The 13,992-nt window shown below is 40.7% G+C and overlaps 1 protein-coding gene across 1 annotated transcript in view; it reads right to left on the bottom strand.

The window, feature by feature from the left end:
- SH3RF2 (SH3 domain containing ring finger 2) overlaps positions 1 to 13,536 on the bottom strand; it is a 183,551-nt gene extending 170,015 nt beyond the window's left edge. The window contains exons 1-2 of the mRNA XM_060240545.1: positions 13,376 to 13,536; positions 11,793 to 12,288 (exon numbers count right to left, since the gene is read on the bottom strand). Of these exons, the coding sequence (XP_060096528.1) occupies positions 11,793 to 12,173 (381 nt within the window). The 5' untranslated portion in view covers positions 12,174 to 12,288; positions 13,376 to 13,536. The remainder of the gene's footprint in view (positions 1 to 11,792; positions 12,289 to 13,375) is intronic.
- Between the last annotated feature and the right edge of the window lie 456 nt (positions 13,537 to 13,992).

Below are 13,992 nucleotides of genomic sequence, written 5' to 3'. Positions count from 1 at the left end.
AACCTGCTGTATAGCTTCAAGACATCATTTCATTCGCTATGTGATTCCTGATCTTCTAGGATCCTTGATATGACTGATTCAGGCAAAAGAAAGAATGTACGGTTAAGGGGGGAGGGGAATAGATGTGAAGTAACCAGTAGTGACCAGGGAGTGAACAATTGTACCAAAAAGGGAAAAAAGTAAATAAGCATAGCAGCAGTCAGGAGAAATATTTCCACCTGCAGGAGTCTCTGATTCAAATATCAAAAATAAAGATTTGGTATATTACAACCTCTTTTTCCTATGCGAAACAGCACCAACTTTCTTTCTTCAGTATGCCATTATTAGGTTTGCTATCTTTGGCTTTGGAAATTCCTGGAGGTTTTGTGGGTGGAGCCTGGGGAGGGCATGGTTTAGGGAAGGGAGGGTCCTCAGCTGGGAATAATGCCATGGCATTATACCCTCCAAAGAAGCCATTTGCTATAGGAGAATTTATATCTTATAGCCTAGAGATCATTTGTAATTTCAAGAGATCTTCAACCACCACCTCAATATTGGCAGAGCTTTTTTGGTAGCGGTAGGTTTGACCTTGATCACATCCCTTATAAATATACAGTGGAGGTGAATAGGTTTAAGGAACTAGAGTTGATAGAAAGAGTGCCTGAAGAACTATGGACAGAGGTTCGTGACATTGTACAGAAGGCAGCAATCAGCACCATCCCAAAGAAAAAGAAAAGCAAGAAAGCAAAGTGGCTGTCTGCTGAGGCTTTACAAATAGCTGAGGAAAGAAGGAAAGTGAAAGGCAAAGGTGAAAAGGAAAAATTCACCCAACTGAATGCAGATTTCCAGAGAACAGCAAGGAGAGATAAGGAGGCCTTCCTGAAGGAACAATGCAAATCAGTAGAGGAAAATAATAGAATGGGAGGGACAAGAGATCTCTTCAAGAAAATTGGAGAAATCAAGGGAACGTTTCGTGCAAAGAGGCCATGATAAAGGACAAAAATGGTAGGGACCTAACAGAAGCAGAAGAGATCAGGAAGAGGTGGCAAGAATACACAGAAGAATTATACAAGAAGGATCTCAATTTCCTTGACAATCATGACAGTGAAATCGCTGACCATGATGCAGACATCCTGGAGTGAAGTCAAATGGGCCTTAGTAAGCATTACTAACAACAAAGCGAGCGGAGATGACGGTATCCCAGTTGAGCTATTCAAAGTCCTAAAAGATGATGCTGTTAAAGTGATGCACACATTATGTCAATAAATTTGGAAAACACAACAGTGTCCACAGGATTGGAAAAGATCAGTTTATATTCCAATCCCAAAGAAGGGTAATGCCAAAGAATGTTTAAACTATCACACCATTGCACTCATTTCACATGCCAGCAGGGTCATGTTAAAGATCCTACAAGCTAGGCTTCAGCAGTATGTCGATTGGGAACTACCAGAAGTTCAAGTTGCGTTTCGGAGAGGTAGAGGAACTAGAGATCAAATTGACAACATTCGCTGGATTATGGAGAAAGCATGGGAGTATCAGAAAAACATCTATTTTTGTTTCATTGACAACGCTAAAGCCTTTGATTGTGTGGATCACAACAAACTGTGGCAAGTCCTTAAAGAGATGGGAGTGCCAGACCACCTCACATGTCTCCTGAGAAACCTGTATAAGGGTCAAGAAGCAAGTGTCAGAATGGGATATGGAACAACTGATTGGTTTAGAATAGGAAAAGGAGTTACACAAGGATGTATATTGTCACCCTGCTTATTTAATTTATATGCAGAGTACATCATGTGGAATGCTGGCCTGGATGAAGCACAAACTGGAATTAAGATTGCCGGAAAAAACATCAACAGCCCCAGATATGCAGATGACACCACTCTAATGGCAGAAAGTAAGGAGGACTTAAAGAACCTCTTGTTGAGGGTAAAAGAGGAGAGCACAAAAGTAGGTTTGAAACTCAACATCAAAAAAACTAAGAACATGGCATCCAGCCCCATCACACCTTGGCAAATGAAAGGGGAAGACATGGAAGTAGTGACAGACTTCACATATCTGGGATCCAAGATCACTGCAGATGGCGACTGTAGCCATGAAATTAAAAGACGTTTGCTCCTTGGGAGGACAGCTATGGTGAACCTGGGCAGTATAATAAAAAGCATAGACATCACCCTGCCAACAAAAGTCCGTATAGTCAAAGTGATGGTATTCCCAGTAGTAATGTATGGCTGTGAGACCTGGACCATAAGGAAGGCCGAGTGCAGAAGAATAGATGCTTTTGAGATGTGGTGCTGGAGAAGACTCTTGAGGGTCCCTTGGACTGCAAGAAGATCAAATCAGTCAGTCCTAAGGGAAATCAACCCAGACTGTTCCCTGAAAAGTCAGATGATGAAGCTGAAGCTCAAATACTTTGGCCACCAAATGAGAAGGGAGCACTCACTGGAGAAGATCCTGATGCTGGGAAAGACAGAAGGCAAAAGAAGAAGGGGACGGCAAAAGATGAGATGGCTGGACAGCGTTACTGATGTAACAAACACAAATTTGAGCAGACTTTGGAGGGTGGTGGAAGACAAGAGGGCCTGGCGTGACTTTGTTCATGGGGTCGCAAAGAGTTGGACTCGACTGTGTGACTGAACAACAACAAAACTCCTTTGCATATTAGGCCACACACCCCTGATGTAGCCAATCCTCCTGGAGCTTACAGAACGCCCTGTACTGAGAGCCCAGTAAACTCTGGGAGGATTGGCTACATCAGGGGTGTGTGGCCTAATATGCAAAGGAATTCCTGCTACCAAAAAAGCCTTGAATATTGGCAATGCTAACAATCACAAACAAGACAAGTATATCATTGGTCTGGAATGAACAAACTATAGATTTAAATTTACTTGAAATTTAAGTCAGCTAAAAATACCTTTTACTTCAGTAAGTCTAATAGCATACTATAACAATAACTTCTTTATGCCCCACACCTCAGTGAAAAACAAACAAACCACACACTTGTTTTTTCTAAGCTTTTGGACATCCCCTTCTGTAAACAGTATTTCCAATGTAAATAAAGCTAGGATGAGCACAGCTCCCTTTAGAGAATTGCCTTGAGAGAAATCAATGAAAGTGTGACTTGAATGCCTATCAACTTTGCCTTGCTCACCTACAAAGAGGTCAATTTTCTTCTTATTATGGATTACAGACCTGTTGTTGCAGATCCAGCCTGTAAGTAAGCAGCTTGCTGAGATCCAGGAAGAAGCTGTTTACCACATGCTGGAATGCATCGGTCTGCCTGAAGCCAAAAGTCATATGCTTCAAATCTAACTTGTGTGATGTAATGGTGGATGCTGAGAATGGTTGTTGGCAAAACTGCCATCTTGCAGGTGTAAAGCCAAGCAAAGACAGAAAACACGAAGAGAGAGCTGAACAAAGAGTTACTTGTACATGTTTTTTTTTCTTGTCAGCATGTAACTTGAAAGTACAGAAAAGGCAAGGAATACAAGAAGTCTCCTTAGACTAGATTGCATTGCCTCATGTGCTTAAGTTATTTTTGAGAAATACTAATAGAAAAAATCTACTGAGTCATACTAAAAAGGCTACTTTTTTTTACTCCTGCTTTCTGCCATCTGTTCTGATTAGCGCTAGAAGCAGACAGAGACACAGGGCAGAATTTTTTCTGTGAAAAAAATTCCCCAGAGCTTTATTTTTCCATGGAAGATTTTCCATTTCTCTCTTTTTTAAAAAACAAAACAAAACACTGTTTTATATATAAAACTAACAACAATTAATAATCAGCATAGCATTGGGCAAGCTTGGCAGTTTCAAAGTTGTAATTAATATTTTTCATGTGATCATCTCTATGAATTGTATGGCAGAGTACATATATATTTAATTGATTTGTGACTGGTTGGAGGCAGGTGTTAAGCAACGAATACCTCTAATCATCCAGATGTTTTTAAAATCAAGTTATGAATCCACCTGATTGACCAAGCAGGCAAAATCGAAACTTAGGCTAACGTTCTTATTTACTATTCTCTTCACACATGGTGGTAGGGATGTTGTAACCACCAGTTTGATATGGAACTAAAACATTATGCAAGTGATGTTTTTTAGGTTTCCCAGTGACTTTCATGGAAGGACAGTTAAATTCTGTTGAGCGAAATGGCATCTCATGCACAATTCTTTGGGTGTGCTAAAATTGCTCTCTTGACAGTACCTTAGTCCCCCCCGCCAAAAAAGTAAACAGCATAGAGGAATTACATGCTATGCTACATTTACATTTTTACAAATATCATTCCAATAAAAGTACACATAGGGCTTTGAGTATCACTTTAAAAGCACATTTGATTTTCTCCTAATCAAATATTTCAGCTCAAGTACTTGTTGCTATAGGGACCTAATATTAATAACGTGGTACTTTTAAAATGCTGTTTATTAGAGGTAAGTAAAAATAAACATGCTAAGTCAGATCATGCTCTTTTTAGGCTACTGAAATTTTTTTAAAATTCATCTGTTTCTGGAAAACTCACTTCACTAAAGACAGATCTGAAGTAATGCTGGTTTTTGTATTTTCAAACAGATAACTGTTGCTGCCTTCTGTCCCAGTAATCCTTAATGAAACTGATACCTGTTCTGAGCACATTCACTAACTTAATAGAATCTGTATAACACTTCCATTTTAGAGCATTATAAACTGCTGTTACATCATACCTAATGTTGTCAGCTGCTTGTTAGGGAAAGTGCTGTACCTTTAATACAGAAGTAATGGGATGTTATTTTCCAAGTAATGTTATCCACCTCCACGCCATGAAAAGCTTCAGCTGCCTATTTCCACACATTATGCCTCTATTAAAGAGACGGGAGATTTTTCTTCAGTGCGCTTAGCAACTGAAGCATCTATCTGTGCGCACTATCTGAAGGATCTTTTTCTTCTTCCGCCCCTTTTAAATGAAGCATCTATCTTGGAAAAAAAACTATGCTAGGGAACTTGAAGGCTTACTCATGGCAATAGTGCTGTTGGTCCTCATAAAGCATATTACAGTACTGTTGCCACTGGGTCATTGTTAACAAGATTAACAATGAAAAACATTGTGTCAGAAATCAGCAGGCTTTAAATTATCTTTTCTCCTCCCAGAAGATGTTTTTTTTTTCCTATTTTTAAAAACCACTTTATTTTGTAATATAGCAATTTCAGACAAGGACATCATCAAAGCCCTATGAGAGGGGGAAAAGAAATTATTTCAGAAGTTCTAATATATTCAACAGTTAAAGTACTTAAAATCACCCTAGGGAGCCAAGGCAGATATCTTGCAAGGCTTGTTTTCAATGGAATATATAAAACCTTTAATGGCTTTAATTATCTTTCATGTAGCTTAAAATCAGAGGCTGCACTAACTTGAGAGAGACTTTGAAATATTTTATATATGGTGTACTCTTCATTACTGGAACGGCCTTATTAGAAAATCCAAACATTTGGATATTGTTCATACAAAACTGATTAAGGGAGATTACACATTCTAGGTTAGAGAATTTCAGGAATTGGGCAAAACCTTACGGCAATACATGGTGCCAACCTCCAGGTGAGGCCTAGAGGTCTCCCATATTTACAGCTGATCTCCATACTACAACCATCAGTTCCTCTGAAGAAAATGGCTGTTTTGAAGGGTACACACTCTGATACCCCACTGAGGTCCTTCTCCTACCCAAACCCCACTATCCACAGGCTCAATTTCTAGATATCCAAGAATTTCCCAATTTGGAGTTGGCAGCACTATGCAATTGGTACATACACACTAGGCCCTGTTCTGAATTGAGACCAGGGTACTATTGCCAGGCTGCAGCTGGCAGCCCCCAGGAGAAATTTGGGAGGGGGGGACTGGTGCACCAACATGACTTCTGGTGAAAAATGGAAGCAACATCTTTAGGTGCAAAAAGTCTATGGTCCACTATGCCATATTTATTGGAAGTAACATCAGCACACAGTTGTGACACAGGCATACGCTCCATTTGCCTCTGCTCCATTTCCACTTTCCTCAGAGAGCAGGGAAACCAGAAGGTTTCCTGCTATGGCAGGAGGCCTTGCATCCCTATGGTTGCCATTTCTGGGGTGGGAAATTCCTGGAGATTTGGGGGTGGAACCTGGGGGTCAGACTTCAGCAAGGTATAATGCCAGATCCTATTCTCCAAAGCAGCCATTTTCTCCAGGCAAAGTGATTTTTGCAGTCTCAGGCTCAGTCTTGGAGATCTCCAGGCCCAACCTGGAGGTTGGCAACTGTATCAAGCCAAAGAATTATGTATTCTTCACTAACAGCAGATAGTGGCTTAAGGTCTGTGCTGTGTTACTCAATAGCTGTTTCTGAAATCATATCTGGGAACAGTCAGGAGTGTTAAAAGTAATCATTTGACCCTGATGTCATGCTCCATCTGCCTTTTCTGGGTCAAATGATTACTCTTAACACTCCTGACACATTTATTTGTCTGTTTTCTACTGTGGTGTAGAGTGGTAAAGCTGCAGTACTGCAGTCCAAGCTCTCTGCTCACGACCTGAGTTCGATCCCAGTGGAAGCTGGGTTCAGGTAGCCTGCTCCAGGTTGACTCAGTCTTCCATCCTTCCAAGGTCAGTAAAATAAGTACCCAGCTTGCTGGAGGGGAAGTGTAGATGACTGGGGAAGGCAATGGCAAACCACCTCGTAAAAAGTCTGCTGTGAAAACGTTGCAATGCAACATCACCCCAGAGTTGGAAACGACTGGTGCTTGCCTTTCTACCAGAATTGAATCTAAACAATGACAACCTTATAAACATTGTTGTTCTTGTTTACATCTGTTAAAACATTTCATTATATTTTATGCTTGCATACCAATTTGCTGTTCAACCTCTGCCTTATGTGTATGGACTGACAAGTCTAATTCCTTCCTGTCTGATGACATGGGCCTGCACACGAAAGCTCGCACCCTGAATAAAACTTCGTTGGCCTTTAAGGTGCCACTGGACTCTAACTTTGTTCTATTGCTTCAGACCAATATGGTTACCCATCTGGATCTATCTTTTCTGCCCTGTCAATGCTGGAAAAGCAATCTTTATAACGTTTCCAGAAGGGAAGGGACACCTTCACTTTAAATGAAAAGGAACACTCCCAGGCCTTGGATTCAGTGGGCACTCACGGGAGTGCAGCTCCTGAACCTTTCTGAGAGCTCCTCCTCCTCCTTCTGAGAGCTCCACCTCCTTGAATAGCAGGTGCAGCTGCATAACAATCCCTGGATGAGCTCCACCACCTATTTTTCTACAAAATGACCCCTGAATACTACCTTTATTCCCCTCTCCTCTGTGTAGTCACATGAACTTTGCCATCGTTTTTGAGCATAAAGCAATTTTGCAGAGCTAATGCTGAATTAGGAAAATACAGATCCAAATGTGTATTTTCAGTCAGTCATTCATATATATATATATATATATTAGGCAGGGCTTTTTTGGTAGAAAAAGCCCAGCAGGAACTCATTTGCATATTAGGTCGCACCCCTTGTCACCAAGCCAGCTGGAACTGCGTTCCTGTGCGTTCCAGCTCAAAAAAAAAAAGCCCTGTGAGTAGGTCAGGGACTTGGGGCTTACTTTCACTTATAGAACATAACCAAATGCTCACATTTACCTTGATCCTTGCACTAACTATACAGCCTGGAGTGCCAAGAGCTTCTTTGACACACAAGGGGGAAATTTGCTTGTCCAGAGAGGGGTGGGACACTGCCCCATTGCCGTGCTCAGCTTAGCAAGGAATCAATTCATTGGTCAATATGGGTATTTGCCCCAACCTTGAAATTCTTTGACACGGAGGGAAAGGGGAATTTGCATGCCCAAAGCTTAAATGTCGCTGCACCTCAGCAAGGAACTAATTCAGTGTGTGTGTGCGTGCACACATGCACGTTCAGGGGATTCATCAACTCCATTGCCTTGCCCATCCTAGTAAGGAGCTAATTCATTCATTAATCAAGATCATGCCCATTGCCTTTCCCCTGGGGAAGGAAGGAAAGAGCCAGAGATTCCTTTGCCCAGTTCCCTGGATCTCATGTGAGGAATACAATGAAAGCATCTTTAATAACAATGAGTGCTCATGTTTTAAGCATGTTTTAAGTTATATATATATAAGGTAGTCCCCTGTGCAAGCACCAGTCATTTCTGACTCTGGGGTGACGTCACATCATGATGTTTTTGCGGCAGACTTTTTACAGGGTGGTTTGCCATTGCCTTCCCCAGTCATCTACACTCCCCCCCCCAGCAAGCTGGGTACTCATTTTACCAACCTCAGAAGGATGGAAGGCTGAGTCAACCTGGAGCCAGCTACCTGAACCCAGCTTCCATTGGGATCAAACTCAGGTTGTGAGCAGAGAGTTTGACTGCAGTACTGCAGCTTTACCACTCTGCTCCACAGGGCTACCTAATCTTAACTATTTCTGCTACCTAATCTTAAATAGGTACACATGTGACTCCACCTGACATGGCTTGGCCCAACCTGGTCTCATTTATGTTAGATCTGGCCCTAATAACAAATGAGTTTGACATCCTTGGTCTAATGCACAACTACTGTGAAGGGAAAATAGGCTTGCCAGTCCCCAGGCCTGGGCAGGGGATCTCCCAGTTTTGCAGGCTCCTCTTCACCACCAACCAGCTGGCTGGTGGGGGGAAGCTCCATCCCAACAACTACAATGTGCCTTTAGATCTCAGGCAGATTCAGAAGCTTGCAACTTTTTCTCGAAGTTTTTGAAGATGTGTGTGTGCCTTTAAATCTCAGTGAGAATGAAGCTGCGGGGGAGGGGGGAGCAGGAAGAGCTACATGTGTGTGTGTGTGTGAGAGAGAGAGAAAGAGGAAGCTAGAGAGCCCAATCCCTCTGCTCGTTTTGCATTCCTTTCAGAAGTTGTGTAGTAAAAGGGGTACTAAAGAATTAACTAGAACCTGAGTATGGGATAGAGGAAAACTCCATTCCCTAGATCTCTCTCTCTGTGAAATACAGCAGATGGTTACACTCAGAAACTCTGGTGGATAAAGCTATCTATACCATTGCCTCAGGGAGATCACAAAAGTGTGCACACGCAAACTGTTTATTTTAGAGGAGAAATGAAGGCTGTATTCAGGGGAACTGCACTGCTGTATTTTTATTTATTTCTAGGGAATGGAAAAGTCTCCCAGCTTCACCCTCAAAGTCTCCTGGCTCCACCCCCAGTGTTTGACCTGGCAACCCTAAGGGAAAACATTGCAAACAATAGTGGGACTTATTCCTAGCAAAATGTCCTTCAGGCTACAGGCTTAGACTACTGAAATCTTGCCATATTTTGGGAAAAAAATTATTTATCTTGCGCTCTTATGTCATATTCATTTTACAATTGTGGCCAGTCCTTTACCACTTTGTTCTTCACCTATGTAAGTTGTAAGTGTATATACAGGCTACCAATATTTGTATCAATAGCTACTAATCAATAATATGCATTTTTTAGAGTTCCCAAGTTCATCATGTATTTTTTATCAAGAAAATTAAGAATTCTCGTGTAGGGTATGTTATATTCACAGTTAACTGAACTGTGACAGAAGTTCAAAACCATGCCCTCTTGTTCCACAGGACTTCTAATCCCTTAGTTCTTTAACTCCTGATCACATTTTGTCACTTTGAAAACTATAAAGACAGGCTTAATTTTGCTAGTTATCCAACCTATCACTTTTATCACATGATTGTGCTTATCTATCTTGATTGTGTATCTTGATTAGTGTTTCCCTGGTTATCAGTCACGGACTCACCCATCCTATAAAAAGAAATAGCAAACTTTGTCAGTATTTAACCTGAAGGCCTTTGGGATTTTTAACATTTCTATTACACTTTTCAAGCCACGTTCCTCCTTTGTGGGTCAAATGTTGCATGGTAAGAAATTTTACAAACAATGCATTTTGAAAAACTTTGTTGTGTACTATTGACTACTGTATGGTCTTGTGTTGGTCATTTGGTATTTTCATCGACTTTGTATAGTGAATTATAACACTTTATGTAAAACTTATTCTTGATGATTCTTAATGTAGCTTGATATTCAGGCCCTATGTTTTTAATTTAATAATTATATTATTGTGTACACCGTATAATATATTTCCTTTGATATAAATTTTATTTGCTGTAGCTTGACCCCTAAGGCATTCTTAATAAATCTTGCAAGCCATGGGTTCCCCTGGATATACCCACACAAAACATTGCTGGAATAAGTAACCTCAAAACTGACTTCATTTCACTTGAAATGAAGAATATTATTTTCTAGAAGTCTGTGAATTGTTCTAAATATTCACATACTAAAATTTACCCATAAATGCAGGAGATTAAGCTTGGCATCCCCCGCCCATCTGTTAGAAATACTTCCCAAACTGCTATTTTCACTTCTTGGGGCTTATGCTTAAGTGCCATGTTGTAGATTCCCCCCTTTATGAATAAGTAGTACTGGTATTACACAAAGAATACTGCAGATGACTTTGCAATGATATTACGATAAAGTTGATAGAAACTGGACTCAAGGGGTGGCTCTGTTCAATTATCTAGGTTACAGATAACTTTGAGTTCATCAGATCTGGAGAACAAAGTTTTGGTTGTTTTCACGCATTGTAACTTGTTCTGATTCAATAGGTTTGTTTATTTTACATTTTTCTCATTCCATTCCTCCAATGAACTCAAAGCAGCAGACTTGGTTCTTCTGTACTCTAGCTTCCCAACAACCCTGGAAGGTAGGTTAAGTTCAAATAGAAAGAGTGGCCAAAAGTCACCATCATTCATGGAAAGCTGAGATCTGAACCATACACACTGCCTCTCCAGGGATTATCTGAATCGTTACCCTGATGAAGTAAAGTTCAATATGATATCACTCAGAATTCAAGTTTAATGGTGCTACCTAATCTTATTGTGGAAGTCAATGTTCCTTAACCATAATTCCCATTTAAACAGTCATGTACCAGTCTTGATTAACCTTAACTGGTCAATTGAGAAAAAAATGAAGGCTGTCCAATGTACATCCATCCCATAGGAAAATGAATTTATAGAACTATAGCAAGCTTCAGGCTTTTCAATAAGAACATTCTAACAAAACGCACATACATTCCATGTGTGGGTTTTTGTTTTATTTTACTGCTCTTGCCTTTGCTAAGCACCTCAAAATTCAGACTTTGTGCCCTCAAACTAGAATGAAGTCAGACACTAGGAAAAGGTTCATGTTGAGCTTTTCGTGAAAAGCATTTGAGAACAGAAGGACTGGAATGACAAGCAGGAAGAATCTAGGACACAGTTGACCTAGTTTTTACCCTCATACAGGCCCAGCAACATGTCTTTAGAGGATCAAATAACTTGATTTCAGTCTTATAAGAGACAATTCCTCCCACTCTCCCAGCTATAATGGCACAGGACAATGCATAACTTTAAAAATAAAAATTCTATGGAAATCAAACCTTCCTCAGTATTTGACAGGTGTGAAAGTAGTTTTGCTTTCCCAGTTGTATAAATTCTCCCTTTCCTGATTTAATCTAGGAGTGGAAATAGAAGTACTCCAATGTCACTTGAAAAGTCTCAGCGCAATTTCAGGCTCAGCTGGAGATGGCAACCCCTTGAAAACTCATGAGCCAGATTCTTAGTTTGAAATTGTTCCAGCTGGAATACCTTCCAATTTTACGAGAGTTACTGCACAAATCCAGTTAAGACTGTCAGGCAGCCTGGGAAGAAAGCAGCCAGCTCTGTAATTAACCAGATTTGTTAAACTTTTGTAGTTAAAACATGGCCTAAAAGTGTCCTGCTATTAAAGTTACAAAATTTGTATTCCTTACCCCTTCCATAGGGATCCTGGGATGTGGAGTCTGCCTGTATCGACTGAGTTGCAAACCACTTGGATCTCCCCTGACTCTCCTGATTGAGGCAGGAGAACTGAGAATCCCAGATCTTTGAAGTGAGCCAAACTTCATCATGCTTGGTCCAAATCGTATGCCGTCCAGCAAGCGGATTAAAAGCAAGTTCGCTGGAAGCTCTTCTATGCTGCAGAGAACCAAGGTTCGGCATTCAGGACACCTCAGTTCCTTGTGGGACTTCAAGATTCTCTGAAGGCAAGGCTTGCAGAAGGTGTGCTGGCACGGAAGCACTTTGGCAGAGACATCCAGCTTCTCCAAGCACACGGGACACTCTAGCAGATCAAATAAAGCTGAATCTCCCATTTTTTCACCAGTGCAAAAACTCAAGACTCAGCTACTGCCAGCCAACTCCACATGATGTTTACCAGTTTACCAGTTCTTTGGGATCTCTTAATTTTTAAATCAGGAAACCACCATCCTGTGTGCAGAAAAGAGCAGAGAAAGGGGGTGGGAAATCACAGAAGCTGACTACGTCAGTTTTATAAAACGAATACCACCTGCATTTCAAAACAATGCCTCATGAGCCAGTTTGTAGTCTTTTCCCTTTCATAATCAAAGTTTGCCATGAGTAATTTGTGAATAAATACCAGAAGGAAGAATTATTGCTGATGGCATGTTCTGTTGGGAGAAACCTAAGTTCCACATACCCAGACAAGGATGAATATTGATCATAACAAGGAGACCTCATTTGTTTCATTAAAAGCAAAAGAAATTACAGCCATACGATACATTCTTTTTTAGATACTCTGCAGAACCATTGCAATGACCCATTTTTACTTAATATAATAATACATCAGAGGATTGTGAAGGCAGTAAAGAGATAGAGAACGAAAGTGTTCTGGCAAAACACATGACTGAACAGCTTATCTCCCCTTCTTTAAATAGGCCGGTACACATGATCCCTCAAAACCCACTCATTGCTTCATCTTAAAAGGCATGTCTTAGCTTTCTATAATTTCCTCATATTCAAGCCATTTCATGGCAAAAAATTACTTTGCCATACCTGATGAACGTCAGCCTTCTTGACTCCAGAAGAACAGCAGTTTTTGCCTCTCACCTCGTCTTAGCTGCCTCAGTAATCCACCAGAAGCTTGAGAAATCATTATACCTCCCACAGCATCAAACTAACTCAACCTGCTTAGCACCTTTCACAACTGTACACCAACTAGAAGGGAAACAGATACTTAATTCCAAATTCAAGTCATGGCCTGTGAAAACAGGGCACTATCCAACATTACACAAAGTGTGTGTGTGTGTGTGTGTCTAAAGCATAGCCTGCTCTCATTTTCAAAATACTGCTAACTTGCAGACACTCCCGTTCCTTCCCACCATCTTTTTAAAATACATCTTTATATACTTCAAATCATTCTCCACTGAACAAGTTTCACTGGGATGAGGAAGGGTCAGAAGCCTTAGGGAGCTAAAGCTTTCTGAGTGCTTTTTGGTCTCTGAAGGGGAAAAGAATAATTGGGTACAGGTTACTAATTTTCATGAGTACTACTGACCTTGTATTTGTAACCCCCTTTAAAGCGAGCTTGGTTCCTGTAACAACAGCTCCTGATCTCGCTTTTCCTTTTCTCTCGCTCTCCCAATTGCAGCCGCATTGAAAACTTTAACCAGGTGCATTACTCATTTAGCTCAACTTAACACGCGCAGACTGCTTAACTCTTTGATTGCCAAGTCGTTCCTCCTACGCAACTTTCTGGCAAGGGAGAATGGTTCTATCTGATTCTCAATCAGGAGGGTTTTTTTTTTAATGTTTCAAACTTTACTTGAGCTATTTTGGCTTCAAACCAGTGTAATTTTTTTTAAAAATGTGGCTCAGCTACTATTTTCCCTCCCTGTGAAGCAGATCCTGTTTTTAGGAACAGAGGAGGAGGAGGAGTGTGAAGAGATTATAGAAAACAAACCCAAAGAGCCTGTGCACGAAGGAATAGAAAACACCAACTGGAATGAGGAATGTGTTGTTTTATCCCTCCCCCTTTCAAAATGGATTAAAAAGGATAATTGGGAGTGTGCAGCCTAGTTCTGCAGTGAAGACTGCTTATTTAGAACTGTGCTGCTTAGCAGCTCTCTGCAAAGTAAAGAAAAGAAAATGACAAAGCAACATCCACAATCTAAG

This window comes from Heteronotia binoei, chromosome 5 (assembly GCF_032191835.1).
Source record: "Heteronotia binoei isolate CCM8104 ecotype False Entrance Well chromosome 5, APGP_CSIRO_Hbin_v1, whole genome shotgun sequence".
Lineage (NCBI taxonomy): Eukaryota > Metazoa > Chordata > Lepidosauria > Squamata > Gekkonidae > Heteronotia > Heteronotia binoei.
Note: the sequence above shows the minus strand (reverse complement) of the source record. Positions and strands in the feature narration are given on the sequence as shown.